The 15881-nt window shown below is 41.4% G+C and overlaps 2 protein-coding genes across 2 annotated transcripts; both read right to left on the bottom strand.

The window, feature by feature from the left end:
• Nucleotides 1–1393: 1393 nt before the first annotated feature.
• On the bottom strand, nucleotides 1394–1768 carry LOC310808432 (histone H2B; the record flags this gene model as incomplete). Its single annotated transcript, XM_083675337.1, has 1 exon — nucleotides 1394–1768. One exon carries the CDS (start codon nucleotides 1766–1768, stop codon nucleotides 1394–1396), a length of 375 nt encoding a protein of 124 aa, XP_083531463.1.
• Nucleotides 1769–3135: 1367 nt separating this feature from the next.
• Nucleotides 3136–3447, bottom strand: LOC310808442 (histone H4; the record flags this gene model as incomplete). The annotated part of the gene is made up of 1 exon (XM_083675347.1): nucleotides 3136–3447. One exon carries the CDS (start codon nucleotides 3445–3447, stop codon nucleotides 3136–3138), a length of 312 nt encoding a protein of 103 aa, XP_083531473.1.
• Between the last annotated feature and the right edge of the window lie 12434 nt (nucleotides 3448–15881).

The raw sequence follows: 15881 nt of genomic DNA, 5'->3' as shown, positions 1-15881 counted from the left end.
GTTGTCCGGATATCCAAGTTGTCTGGGAAGGTAGTACAAAGGTTCAGGGTCCCCCGATGTGGTGCGAGGTGTCTTAAATGGGAGCTATTTGGGGAGCGTAAAACACAGTCGCCGGGACGCGGCTGGGAGCTTGTCCTTTGGTGGTATTTCGGGATGGTGATGGAGTCGGTGTCTTTCGTCTCTACTCTTTCAGTCTGTATCTCTAGGTGGTGTTTCGGGATGGTGTCGGTGGGTCTTCGTTGCCGGGGTGCTGGCGCTCCTTGGCTCGGTCTTGTTGACATTGCGGCACATCTCCCCTGATTGGGACGAGTCGAGCAGCACAACTGAATCTTGAGTGAGCGACAGAAAGACAGGCAGCGAGTAGTTTGACGTTGGCTGCATGTGAATAGTCTATACTGGTTTCCCCTCATCTTCGACAGCATAGTTCTACTCTGAGGAAGACTCCACAATCAATTTCAATATATTACCAGCATTCTCCTGACATACGATACACCTTTGATGTGTGCCTGTGGCTCTTGAAAATAGACCAAATGCATTTGTATTTATGCTGAATATGAAATCACTGACGATGAAGACGACGACAATACCAACAGCCTAAGGATGATTAATATCACTCGGAAAGGCTGTAAGTAGTGTTTATTATCCTCTCGCTAATAAACACTTTATTTATGTAGCACTCTTCCAAAGAGTTACGACGCGCTTCACGTAAAAAGAGATCAAGTAAAATCAGGAAATGAGAAAATAACAGGGGAATCACAATGAAACAGGTTAAAAGAGGACCAAGTGCGCACAAAGGCAGGAATTCATAAACAAATAGTTAAATGGAAACACAAGCCTAACAAAGCAATCAAACTGGACCACTCTAAGTCACTGCACACCTGTCACATAGATTTGGCCAGCCTTATGTCATCGGTATGATATGGAGGCATGTTATCGATAGACAAGTGGACTGTAGGTGATGTCTTCGCAGTGGTAGTAGACTAATTTATTGATAGTCCTAGATACATTCATGTGCATGCTGTTTGACAGTTTTACTCTCTATGTATGGATAAAAAAAATCCACCGTGGTCCCCAGGAGTTGGCCATGCGTGCACATACTTATTGTACTCATAGATGGAGCCGCTTATTAGAGACAACTACTGACTCCATCAAATGAAACATGGGGGGGGGGGGGGGGAGAGAACAAAGGCCTGCTAAATCTCCAGCACGTTGAGCCCGCGCTCATGTAACAATAATCACTAAAAATTTAAATACCGAGTTATTAAACATTGATATTACACAACATCTACCCAGTGTAACACGCCCGAGATCAACTCCATGGAATTGCTCTCCCATTGACAGCGTGGGTGGCTCTTAAAAGAGCCTTTGGGGTTACAGAAAGGGCGAAAACTGTTTACTTGGAACTGGTGTACTTGGTCACTGCCTTGGTGCCCTCGGACACGGCGTGCTTGGCCAGCTCACCGGGGAGCAGCAGACGCACGGCGGTCTGGATCTCCCTGGAGGTGATGGTAGAACGCTTGTTGTAGTGAGCCAGGCGAGAGGACTCGCCGGCGATGCGCTCGAAGATGTCGTTGACGAAGGAATTCATGATTCCCATGGCCTTGGAGGAGATGCCGGTGTCGGGGTGGACCTGCTTCAGGACCTTGTACACGTAGATGGCGTAGCTCTCCTTCCTGGACTTTCTGCGCTTCTTGCCGCCTTTGCCGGCGGTCTTGGTGACGGCTTTCTTGGAGCCCTTCTTGGGCGCTGACTTCGCTGGCTCGGGCATGGCGATGACGTCTCGTTGCTTCACAGAAACGAATGTGATGACGGTGTATGCTCAAACACCATATGAAGGGGGAGCTATGCAAATTATGTGGCTCTAGACACGTGAAGCTTTCAACATCCCAGCTTGGCTCTGGCTCTCAAAACAGACGTTTGCGTTACGGACAGAGAACATTATCTGAGCGCGCGTGAGCTCCCCCTCCCCAAATACCTCCTTCGTTTCCTATGGCGAGATATCTCACATGGAGAAAAGATAAATTAATGCGTAAAGAATAAAGGGAATAATTAGAACAATAACATGATGGGGAATGACACAAAAAAGTCCATTACACTCCAATAAATTATATTAGGGGTACGACAGAAATTGTCCTTTTAGGAAGGGTATTGAGCAAGAACATGCATTACCTGCTACATTTTGCACTTTGTAACCTTGTTAAGAAAAGCGTTACATAAATACAGTTATTATTATTATTTATTCCCTATTTTAACAATCAGCCAAAGTGATTGTTACAGCACAGTAAATTCCTATATAGACAAACGAATGATATCGTTGATTTCAGTAGGGTAACAGGAAATATATTGATTAGGAAACAGCGACATAACCTTTTGTTTCATAAAGAGACGTCCAAACGTTTTCTACTCCCAAGTTCATCTGAGGAGGGCAGAAATAGAATCGCCAATAACGCTTGATAACACGTACAAAATAATGTATGACAAGAAATGTTTCGGTCGGCTAAAATGGCGGTTTTGGGTTGCGATCATTACAACGACAATTTTGGTGTAGGGCCTGGCCGAATGCTGTCCGTCTTGCGCCTTCCTATTCGTTATTGTTTGGTGCGGTTCCAAAGACATTCCCGTCTGTGAGGCGAAACAGGCCAATTTAATCTGTTTACTATGTGATAAACATCCTTACTTGCAAGCAATGATCAGCCCCCAAACCCCTGCCCGATCACTCCGCTCTTCCACCTCGGCTGGCCGCTTCTAAGTTGATGCAGCAGCCGCACTACTCGGTCACGACTTTTCACTATCTTGGCGACCCGCTGGTGGAACTCTCCCCCGCCGTGAAAACCAACCTCTACAAGCTACATCTTAACGGTCCCTCCTAAAGCCCTCTTCACCCTCAAGTTAATAAAAAAAAATCCTTCTAGCATTGTAACTACTTATGGAGTATTGATAACTTTCTTATGATGACTGATGAACAAATCATTCACTTATTTAAACACTTGTATTTGTTGTAAGTCGATTTGGATAAAGGCATCTGCTAAATACTATAAGTATAATGTAGTGAAATCAACTCAATTGTGTGTATATATAGGTGGCTCTTAAAAGAGCCTTTGGATTTCAAGTCGGCCTGTTGAAGTTAGCAATAATTTAACCGCCGAAGCCGTACAGGGTGCGTCCCTGGCGCTTCAGAGCGTAAACAACGTCCATGGCGGTGACGGTCTTCCTCTTGGCATGCTCGGTGTAGGTGACGGCGTCACGGATCACATTCTCCAGGAACACCTTCAACACACCGCGGGTCTCTTCGTAGATCAGACCAGAGATACGCTTAACACCCCCACGGCGAGCCAGACGGCGAATAGCGGGCTTAGTGATTCCCTGGATGTTGTCGCGGAGAACTTTGCGATGACGCTTAGCGCCTCCTTTTCCGAGTCCTTTACCTCCCTTGCCTCTTCCTGACATTTTTACTGGTTCAGCAGTATTACAGAATTACTTTCCTCGGTTATATGAGGCGAATTTATCTTCATTATGAGGACGTGATTGAGACCAGCCTTTAGAGGAAGCGCGCTCTGTTGCCTGTTTCTTGTTTTGTGCTGGTGGTTGATGTAGAGGGAGGGGCTTCTGCTAAGGACAGCCCCTAACCCACACTGATATATCGCGAGAGCTCGATAACGTGGGAGGAGGGAGAACGTGATTAGGTATCCTCAACAAGCGATCCTAGGACTCCGGTTGGGATCGCAACAACACTTTTAAACAGAAAACAGAGAGCTTTCAGGGGGTCCCCGGACAACCAGGGAAAACCTCACCAAGATAAAGACGAACTTCTTTCACCTTTAATGTAAGAGACCAGGTCTCTCTTGAAAAATACCGGTTAAGTAAGTACTGTTTGCAGGCATTTAAAAAAAATCTAAAATCCATAACTTCAACTCAATAAGCTTGGGTGAACAAGTGAGCCACTGTTTTGGAATAGCTAGGGCTACACAAGTATGTGATTCAACAAAAGGGAGAAATCCTGCGAAGACCCCTTCTTCAAAAGGCATTTGATTTAGTCTCACTTGAATACCCCTAGTATGTCAAGAGATCGTATGGATTCCCAAATGGGTTTATTGATATGGTCAAATGATTATATGCCAAGTCGACTGTGCAAGATAATGTTAATAGTGTGTTAAAGGATTCCGTTGAAATTGTATTGTACAAAATGTACTGTTTTATTGTTCCATTTTGTAAATTTGTTATTGCTATTTTGTTAATATTTTGCTATTTTTAAATCTTGTTTTCAATATTGCCATTGTTTTTTATATCCCATGCACCAACCTCACCGAGTCAATTTCCTGTATGTGCAAATATACTTGGCCAAATAAAATAATTCTGATTCTGATTCTGATTGAACGAGGTGTGAAGCAAGGCTGTCCTTTAAGCGCAGCTCTTTATATGTTATCTATTAACCCTCTGCTAAAACGAATAAAGGAAGATCAATACTGTTACGGACCCCCCCCCCCCCCCCCCAGATACTACGTCTAGGGATATAAAAGGGGGGAGAAACGTAACATACTGCATCTGTATATGCGGCTGAGACCCGCTGGTGCGGTGGTAGTGCAACACACACAACGACTGAGTAAAAATGAAAATAAGACTGATTTATTAGAAATACATACAACAAACAACCAGACAACACGGGGAAACAGAGAGGGAACTAGGGGGATGAACCAATACCTGGGAGAGAGACAGAGGGAAAAACAAACAGACAAACGCACACAAATGTGGGGACGTAACAAATACATTAAGGGGATTTATACCAGTAATGGACAGAAGATGGTAACTCTCGCTTCCGCTGACGATGTAACAGTCATAATAAGAAAACAACTCGAATTAGACGCATTGACAAATCACTTCATATGATATTGTAACGAACGGCGGGGCAGGGCAGCTTGCCTTAAGCGGGTATCGAACTCGCAACCTTCCGCTTACAAACCGGCCGCGCTAGCCACAACACCAAGAGAGTTAACTCACTTGGCGGAGCTGCTAACGGGCCTTACACAGGGTCGTTACAATATGAAGAGGCTGCTTGAGCTAAACTAGACCCGAATAAAACAGAATGCGTGTGGATTTGCTCGAATGTTAACCGAAAAGTCATTCATGTTGAACTGAAGGATGAAATCAAAGTACTTGGTGTTTGGATCTCTTAACTTTGACTGCAGCAAAATAATTGGACAAGAAATAAATTGAGGTAAACAAAGAATTAGCCAAATGGAGTAATAAGCAGTCTTCTTATCAAACCAGTATACATATTATTAAAACGTTTATGTTATCTAAACGTGTACTTTTGGCAACAGTGTCTCCCCTCCTGGAAAATGTATTATGAGATTAAATAGACAATGTGGAAGGTTTATTTGGGGTACAAATCGTGATTTGAGGTACAAATCGTAATTGAAATTGGATGCAAACTGAAAGTGGCTTTTGTTAAGAATGTAGCCAGCGGTGTCATGAGGGGCGCAGCCTGGGTAGATGAGCCTTGGAAAGATGTTTGTCACTGCTTTGGTTTACAAATGGTTTACAAATACAAATCAAGAGGTGTTTGCGTGTGGACAGTAAATTACATTTGTGCTAAGTGTTTTTTTGGCTCTTCTCTTAGAATTGTGCGCCTATGCAGAAACACAACAGCTAATGTCCAACACTGCAAGTCCATTTCGGGGGTTACATTATTATTAGGGAGGGTATTGTTGCTGTATGTTGTTGTTTCGAACTTCAAACTAAATGTTGTGGCCAGAAGTGGCAAATTTCAAACAAATTTACGCCCCCTGCTCCTTTTTGAAACACTTGTATTTGCTACCATCTTACATTTGGAGAAGACCGAGATCGCACTGTACGACACACAATAAGCAGAATACTATTCCAGTTGTGCACTACCACTCCAGCACAGAAGATGGGGAGAGAACCGATTATGTGGCCGGCCGCTGCGCTGAACGCTAAAATAAGAGTAAGTGTATATTGTTACTTATACACACGAATTGTTGATGGGTCTTGCATGAAAATGTTTCGGTGAATTGTTCTAATTATTCCTCTACAATGTCCGAATTAACGGCACTGCAAGTATTTTTCACCCAGCGATTAACAGCGGCAGCAGTGGAGATATTCGCAGTAGTTGAAAAAACGGTAGTAGAATATCAGAATGAGATCCGCCGGTCGAAGGAGGAGAACGAACGACTTCAGAGGACGCTGGATTTGGTCTTCAAACCCGACGTGAAGTTACACAGAGGAGGTTTGTAGAGCCTGTTATTTAACTAGACACCTCTATGACCTTAAAAATAACCGCCTTTCATGCTCATAATTTGTAATAACAATAGGAGAACCAGAAAAGTGCTTCAATGATTTCAGCATGCAGGGTCAGCAACACAATGTAGGCTAAACAATATGACCCATGCATATATAACTAGCCCACGTATTCTATATATTCCATAAACATGTCTCACTAGATTGTCTGGCCTGTTAGGCTCAAGCACCATTCTCTGAGAACAGTATCGCCTGAGCGGACAGACCTGCAAGACTAAGAAGTGTTGCTGAGTACAGTGGTAGTAAAAATCATGATTAGCTCTGGCATTTGTTTTGTGTACAGTCCATTATGTGTGTACTACACAGTGCAGATAGGGCACTTTGAGGGGTATGGTCGGAGTAAATAGCCAACAACATTTGTTAAGACCATTGCTTTAGAGAACTCATCTGATACATATTCTACAAGTGTTGCTGAGTAGAATAGCTTTCCCCACTGTACTTCAACAACAATGAAGTCTCCATTTATTGGAGCATGATATGAGGATGTTCATGCAGTGCTATGATTTCAGTTAATTGGCTGTCCCTATGGAAGAACCCTTTTGGATTAAAACCCAGTTTTAACCACTTATTAATTCATAAACTAAATCAATATCAGTAAAAACACTACAAGTATTTTGTAGGGCTACCTAAACGTCTTACTTTTGTTAACTTTCATGTTCCTCACTCCTCACAAGGCAGAGAAATTTGATATTTAAAATATCTTACACTTTTGTTGTTTTTTCGTAACAGAGTGACCTGGAGAGAGGGTAAGATATTAGTTGACTGGCGTCTATACTTGATCATCAATTGATGTTTTTCTACACCTTTTAAAGTTGTTTTATTAGATGCTTTACCATATGTTTGACTGGAAGTCAAAGCCTTTGCCTATTTGTATTATGTAAGATGGTTGAAAAATCTATTTCTGACTACATTTCCCAAAGATATAGACTCTTAGCTTTCGTTTGACACCCAATTTGATATACAATGGTGGATTTCAGATTTTGATCCTCATGGGTCCTTTTACATAAAACTGCCCCATAGCATCTAGGGAGCTTTTCAAGGCAAACAGTGTTAGTTAGAACAGTGGGAAGTTCCAGACTGGCCAAGTCAATCTCCAGCTTTAAATCCAATGACACATGCATTTAAATTGGTGAAGATCAGATTTAAGGCAAAAATACCTCAAAACAAACAACAACTGAAGATGGCTTTAATACGATCATGGAAGAGCATCACCTAAGAACATCACCAGACTTCAGGCAGCAAAGGATATGAGACCTAATAGTAAGACATGAGTGCTTAAATAGGAACTGCAGCGAACACAACTTTTCCTGTTGAAAACAGTCTATGTGGCCTCGGTAGTAGTCCTAAATTACCAATTTAAATGGTGGAACCAATATTTACACAAATACCCTCAAATGAACACTAAGAATTTGTACTCTAACCTCATATTCATTGTTTGATTCAGACCTTTGGAGAATAGATTCAAAAGAAGAAAAAATGCTTTACTGGCCCAACACCTTCACAGCGCTCCCCTAGAGGCTCCCTCCCTGTTTTAATCATATTGACATTTTATATGGATATGTTTTCTGCGGGAAATCTAAGCTCAGATGCACAGATGCTTCAAAACAAACATTTGTGGTGAATTTTGTGCTTGAGTTTCTACGGCAAAATTGAATAAAATCACAGATTGAAATATGAATTTAAACTGTTCTGTATTTAAATGTTTTTTTCCACCCCAGACCTTCAGCAATTCAGTCTCCCTGTCTCTGAAGAGCAGCAGCACCATGAGAAGGAGTGGAACTCCAGTCTGGGGCAGGAGAAGATTAAAGAGGAGGAACAGGAATCCATGACTAGTCAGGAGGAAGAGCAGCTTCAAGCACTGCAGTTTGATTTCAAAGGGTTCATATGCACTCCTCCAAGTGTGAGTAGTGTCTGTGAACAGAAGGACTCACTCCAGCTCTCTCACCTTTACCAAACTGGGGAGAGCAGAGAGAGGGACTCTCTACCAACCAACAATACACAGCAGTTTAAAACAGAACCTGATGGAGAGGACTACAGAGTATCAGAACCAACCAGAGACTCTTGGCCTCTCTTTGAAGTAAATCCAGACAGCTCTGCAGAACAGAATGACAACATTGAAAGTGATGATGGGGTGGAGAGTAGAGGACTACAGTCAGGGATAAAACCTCTCAAAATAAAGAGAACATGTTCAAAGAAAGGACACATCTCTTCAATCAATACTAAAGGCAGGAAAACCAGTGAGGGGAAAGTGCCAATGAAGTCTCACTTCGGTCATAGTGGTGCTCTGACACAGGATAGAAGCACAGAAGAAAAACCATACAGGTGTCTTACTTGCAACAAATGCTTTCAAAGACGGTCTCCGTTAACAATCCATGAGAGAACTCACACAGGTAAGAAACCACATCAATGCAAACAATGTGGCAAACGCTTCTTGCGGAAAACACATTTGTCAGTGCATATGAGGACTCACACAGGAGAGAGACCATTTAAATGCTATACTTGTGGGAAATGCTTTTGTACTAGAGGAAACCAAACTGCCCACCAGAAAATTCACACTGGAGAGAAACCACATCAATGCAAAGAATGTGGGAGATGCTTCTTACGGCCGTCACATTTGTCATCACATATGAGGACTCACAGAGGAGAGAGACCATTGGAATGCAACTAGGATATACTTAGAAATACTTTAATGACAGGAGAGGGCTGGGTGATTTTTGTCCCTGTTCTGAGAACACAAGGGGTCCTCTTACTCAAGCCCCTTCGCTCGTACACACACACACACACGGCAGCGGCGAGAGCAGGAGAAAAGCAATCTTTTCCTATTTTGTTGGTAACTAATATGCCTTCCAGTTTGTCATCCGAATTGTCCGCTTTACCAACATTTTTTAAAAGTTGCCAGTTTTGTCTCTTACTGTTGATTTTAAACCGGCTGTAGCCCCAGCTCCATTGAATCACAGAATCAGATTCCATCACTTAAAGGAGCTGGGAGATCTGCCACATTTGGCCACCGTGGTTTTTAGAAAGTTTGAGTGATACATGCTAGACCTGTAATCAGTTTACAGTCTGCACTTTTTCAGCTTTATTATTCACATAATCTAGGTCCATGCCTTTCAGAAACATATGGTTTCAGAAACTGTTTCAGAAATGTATTAACTGTAGATAGTTTTTTGGCTGTATGGCAATTGATTTTCTCTATTTTTTAATTTTATTTCATGCATACAGAATAACAGATAGTGGCGACTTGGCACATGCCTACTCCCTATCATACCTATTTTTACTTGACTGGTATTGCCTTGAGACATTGATTCTGTTTAATGTTCTGAAAATAAATCATTTTATATTTTCAACCACAATGAACCCTCTAGTTTCTTCAGGCTTCAGTCCTAAGCAGAACATGTCCTTCAAACTTTGCATGGATCATTATTTAATGTATATTATATATATTGTGATTATTATCATTATCCACAATATGAAAACATATATTGTGCTAAAAATGTTTGGCCATATCGCCCAGCCCTAATAGGAAACCTAAATTTCCACCTGATAATTCACACTGGAGAGAAAGCACATCAATGCGAATATTGTCAGATATTGAATATAAATGTTATGTAAATGAATGCGTTGTCTTATTAAAGAGGCATTTTGCCAGGTAATCCAAGTGTATTTCTAGTCAATCCACGATGCACGATGCATCCACGATGCAACATCATTTAGTGTACGCAGGCATCATAGCTATTGAAACGTCGGGTGTGTGTCTTATGAAAGTGTCATAGCCGTGCCAACTAGCCATGTGAACCATATCCTGGTGTATCGCACAGCCCTGTGGTAGGGTAAGCTTGTCACCAAACGGATTATGATCTACTGCACAGGACGCATTCTCACCTGGACAAAGGGAAAAGCGCTGTGAGAATCATGTTCTTTGATTTTTCCAGTGCTTTCAACACCATCCAACCCCTCAGATTGGGAGACAAGCTCCTGCAGATGGGTGTGGACGCCCACCTGGTATCCTGCATCACTGACTACCTGACAGGGCGGCCACAGTTCGTCAGACTTAAGGACTGCCTCTCGGACACTGTGGTATGCAACACCGGAGCACCACAGGGAACTGTGCTCTCTCCTGTCCTGTTCACCCTGTACACGTCTGACTTCTGCTACAACAAAGAGTCATGCCACATGCAGAAGTTTTCGGACGATACTGCAATTGTGGGGTGTATCAGAGATGGGCAGGAGGGGAAGTACAGGAGCCTGGTGGAGGACTTTGTGCAATGGTGCAAACTCAACCACCTACAACTCAACACTACTAAGACCAAGGAGATGGTGGTGGATTTCCGTAGGTCTAAGCCCGCTCTGCTACCAGTCTCCATTGAGGGAGTCAATGTGGAGGTGGTCAGCACATATAAGTATCTGGGGGTACACCTGGACAATAAACTGGACTGGTCAGCAAACACTGATGCGATTTACAAGAAAGGACAGAGCCGGTTGTACTTCCTGAGGAGGCTGCGGTCCTTCAATGTCTGCAGCAAACTCCTAGGGATGTTTTACCAGTCTGTGGTCGCCAGCGTTCTCTTCTATGCAGTGGTGTGCTGGGGAGGAAGCACTAAGAAGAGGGATGCCAGGCGACTGGACAGGCTGGTAAGGAAAGCTGGCTCTGTTGTGGGAGCTGAACTGGAGAGCATCACTTCAGTAATGGAAAAAAGAACTCTGAGCAAACTGCTCACCATCATGGACAATGAAGGTCACCCACTGTACCACACCATCATCCAGCAGAAGAGCTTGATCAGCTGGAGACTACGAGCTCTGACATGCAAAACTGACAGACTGAGTAAATCATTTGTCCCCAGAGCCATACAACTTTACAATATGTCAATCAAGGGCAAAGAGATGGACTTCTCTGCATAACCTCCACCCTCTGTATCACATCACTATCATGTATCATGTCACTGTTTCACCTCATTAACTACAATGTTTACTAAGTACAATGTTTACTGGCTATGCTAGGCCTCATACACAGCCCCTACCTCCCTCCACCAGCCTGGACTAAATGCACTTTAAAAATAGTCCATATTTATGGAGCCCATATTTAGTTTTTAGTATTTAATGCTATAATTGCACTGTCCTATAATTGCACTGTCTGCCTTACCTTTTTGCACCTCACCTAACTGCAAATACTTTTACAACTGCACCTCGCCTGTTTACAATCCTGCTGATGTTGTATGTTGTATGTGTATGTTATGTGTGATACCTCTATGTCTGTACGCTACTTGGAACCTGAATTTCCCCCTGGGATAAATAAAGTTTCTATCTATCTATCTATCTATCTGAACTGGACTGGACTGACTTTACAGAGCTGCCTTAACTGTACTAACTGGGACATGTTTAACTCACTAACTGCCAAAGAATTCCAGAACACTCACCACCTAGAGTGCCAAGTGTTTTATGTGGTATTTACCTCGCAATAGTACTTTGATTGGCTACTCACTGGTGTTGTTAGTAACTGGGTGTTTTCACTTCACTTTTTCCACATTTTGTTGTGTTATAGACTCCAGTTAAAATGGATTAAATTAAAGGAATTTGCCATCAATCCACAAACACAATGCCCCAGAATGACAAAGCGAAAACAGGTTTTGAGAAATTTCAGGAATTAATTTGAGTACATTTATTAAAATTGAAATACAGAAATACCTCATGTACATAAGTATTCAGACCCTTTGCTATGGCACTTAAAATTAGCTAAAATGCAAAAATGTCATCAACAAATCACTCAATAAGTTGAATTGAGTCCATCTTAATGCAAGGTTAATAGTTCATGTAATTTTGGAATTAATATCTTTGTTTTTATAGGGTCTCTGATTTGCTTAGGAATCAATTGCACACAGGATGTCACAGGATGCTTTTTTTCTTTTTTTTCTTTTTGTTTTTAAAATGACAGCCATGGGGGCGGCTGTGGACAAAATCTGCCCTATATCCAATTACATTTTTGAAGTCCCTCTTCATCAGAAGAGGTTTTATGCATCTTGAAGACACTTTGCTAAAGTTATATGTAGTATATCCCTCCACTGGACGCAAATCATTCCTATGGGATAGAGGTAAATACACAGGACAGATTTCTTGTCATATTTCTTGACACATCATCTGAGGAGTCATGTTGCATATCATTTTAGTAGATACTAGTGAATAATAATGTATAACGTTCTTCTTGTTTACATGTAACATATTGAAACTACTAAGAAACCATGTCTATGTTTGGCACTATGCAGGCTGAGAATCGAACATTCTTAATTATGGTGAGCATTCTACAGTCATCCACTATAAAAGTCTTCCCCGGCCTACCAGCCTGTTTGTGATTGCTAAACTCAGAGGTATGTTTTTTTTTTATTATGTTCCAAACTGTTGGTTTTGGGAAGCCTGAGGTTTTGGCTAGGTTTCTGAATGTTTTCTTTCTGCTTTTTCAGCCGAATAATGGCTTCCTTAACTTTGATTGACACCTCTTTGGTCCTCATGTTGACAGACATTAATAGCAGACTCCAAAGGTGAACACATAGTCTAGAATCAATACTAGATATTGCAGGTCTCTTATGCCTGCACAAATGATGATGTGACAGAACACACCTGACTAACCAGAAACCACTAGCAAGCCAATTGTCACATTACTTTTGGTGCCCTGAAGTAGGGGAACTATGTATACAAAGTGTTGTCATTTCTAAATGGTGGAACCAATTAGGGCTGCAACTAACAATTATTTTGTTATCGATTAATCTGTAGATTATTTACTTGATTAGTCTAAACAATTAAATTACACACAAAAAAACATGCGTTTGAATGCAATGATATTGATGTATACCTTTTCCAAATGCATTAAAGTGCGGGTAGCAGTAATGCCATCATTCAGTGTTCACATACTTTATTTTATATTAAAATTGTACCTCTTGACAATATGACAGTTCATCATGACAAAATCATTTGATTAATGCCTGTAAATAATGTGTGAGTGAATTGAATCGATTCCCAGCTAAATGCTGACCATCAGTTGGAGGTGCTGCACTTTCGGGTAGCATTGAAAAACGCAGATTACAGATTATTTGAGGATGTGTGTAGGATTAATATTGATAAACTGTGTGTAGTCCTTTGATTTTGGTCCCCACAACAACAAGACTCCACATCAAATACAGGGTTGTTGTACGATGTCAATTTGTTTGCACCTGGCAATACAGAATAAAACACAGGTGGAACAGTGGTCAATGGTCAATCAAATGTATTAGCTCCAGCCCCAATACAATCTTGTCTCCAATACAGCAAAAAAGGACCACAATAAATAACAATAATACATTATTTACCAGACCGTATAGTTTTTACAATGTCACACACACACATACACATTTGTTCAATTTAGCTGCTAAAAACAAGAATGATGAGAATATCAAAACAAACTCCATGTTAACTCTAATCTTGAAAACACAAATATTTTTGAAAGGCAAATCTATTAATTTTACTGACAACAACGTTTGTTGAATGATAATCTATCCTTTATATACAGCTGTCCCCGCTCTGCTTACAAAAATGATCGATCAAGCCAACTTCAATTTCATATGGGAAAACAAGGTTCACTACATGAGAAAGGGTGTAGAGTGTTTTAAAACCCCGTTGGATGTAGGACTGAATGTCATTTTAAATGGGAAGCTGAAACAGTCACACATCGAGAGTAATGTTGGCTGGAAACAAATCATGAGGCTAAAGCAGAAAAGTGTCTAACCGTGTATTGTTGTGGGTGCGTTTTCTCTGCCTCATTGAGGCTACGTCATGAGGTACCTTAAACTACTTAGCGTACAGTCAAGAGGGATGGAGGGACGCATTGCACTTTCTATCTAAAATATACGTTAGGTCCTTCCTTTTTACTCCCTTGCACATAGCCTATGTACTTATATTGTTATGTATATTTATTATGGTAATGAAAAAAACTAATGAAGTAAAGTTTTTTTTTTTTTTTTTTTTAGGTTGAACTTCGAAGTAGTGACAGCAATGTAAAGCCTTGGTGATTCACGCCTGCCTGCCTGAGTCCATACCAGGTAAACAGAGGAGGGTCTCCCCTGCCTGTCTCCTCCCCGCCCACACCCGCTGGCCACATATGTGTGAGACGGATAGAAAAGAGCCGACGCTCTGAGCTATCCTATCAGGCTCACTGACATTACCGTACCGTATACGTTAGCTATACGTTTACGTGTATTCGGTTTGAATAAATCTGTATATGTTGAGATGTAAACCAATGTGTGTACTCTGGCATTGCCTCCTCTTCTCTCCTCTCAATTCAATGGGCTTCATTGTCATGGGAAGCAACCGTTTACATTGCCAAAGCAAGTGAAATTGCATAAAACAAACATGAAATAACCAATCAAAATGTTACAATAAACATTACACACAAGAGTTTCAAAAGAATAGTAAATGTAAAACAAAGTAAACGTTTTGGCATTTAAAATGTTTTATTATTGATGATGTATAGTGTTGTATCAATGTGTAAATAGTCTGCTATAGGAAATAGTACAATAGGAAAAATGGTTCAATAAAGGTTGTTCATGCTGTGATGCACACTATTGTATTATGCCTAGCAGATATGGGAGTTTCTCCAAGTTTAATCCAGGTTTTTGAATTCTTTGTGGGTCTGTGTAATCTGAGGGAAATATGTGTCTCTAATGTAGTCATACATTTGGCAGGAAGTTAGGAAGTGCAGCTTGGTTTCCGTCTCATTTTGTGGACAGTGTGCACATAAGCCTGTCTTCTCTTGGGAGACAGGAACCAGGTACTCTGCCACTTGTGTACTCTCTGTCAGATAGCATTCCAGTTAGCTTTGTTTTTTTGGCTGATTATTTCCAATGGGTCAAGTTAGTACCTTTCGGTTTTACCCTATCTTGCACAGATGGACCTACAGAGACATTCAATAGCATTAATGTGTGTCTGTGTGTGTGTGTGTGTGTGTGTGTGTGTGTGTGTGTGTGTGTGTGTGTGTGTGTGCGTGCCAGGCCTAATTGTTAATTATAGCTGGTTCTTCAATCTTAATTCAAGTATAATTGTTATTATTCCCATGTGTATGATCAGTTGTTCAATGTGAAATGCACTTCGTACAAATAAACTTAATTTGAGAAAGTTGTCTGGCTACCTGGATGGCTATGCACTTTTTTGCACTTAAAAGAGCCTATTTGTAGTACAACGTTTTGAATGTGTGGTAGAGTGGAAGCGGACAAATGAGGAGAGTTTTTCAAAGAGTTATACAGTTTTATTAATGCAGATAATAATATTTGCACAAACAAACTGGGGTCTCTGCAGAGGTATTCCAAAAAAGTCATTATCATCATCGTTTCAACATCATTATGACTTGTTTTTGTCACTCCTGTCACATCATTCTGGGATTTTCCACCACAAATGTCTACTTCTTCTTGGGGGCAGCCGCCTTTGCCTTGGCTGCAACTGCTTTGAGTTTTGCTGGTTTGGGCGACAGCTTTTTTCACAGGCTTCTTGGCCGCCTCGACGACCTTCTTGTTGAGCTTGAAGGAGCCGGAGGCAACGGTGCCTCCAAA

This window comes from Argentina silus (assembly GCF_951799395.1).
Source record: "Argentina silus genome assembly, chromosome: 8".
In the NCBI taxonomy this organism is placed as follows: Eukaryota; Metazoa; Chordata; class Actinopteri; order Argentiniformes; family Argentinidae; genus Argentina; species Argentina silus.
This window is presented reverse-complemented; position numbering and strand designations above follow the sequence as displayed.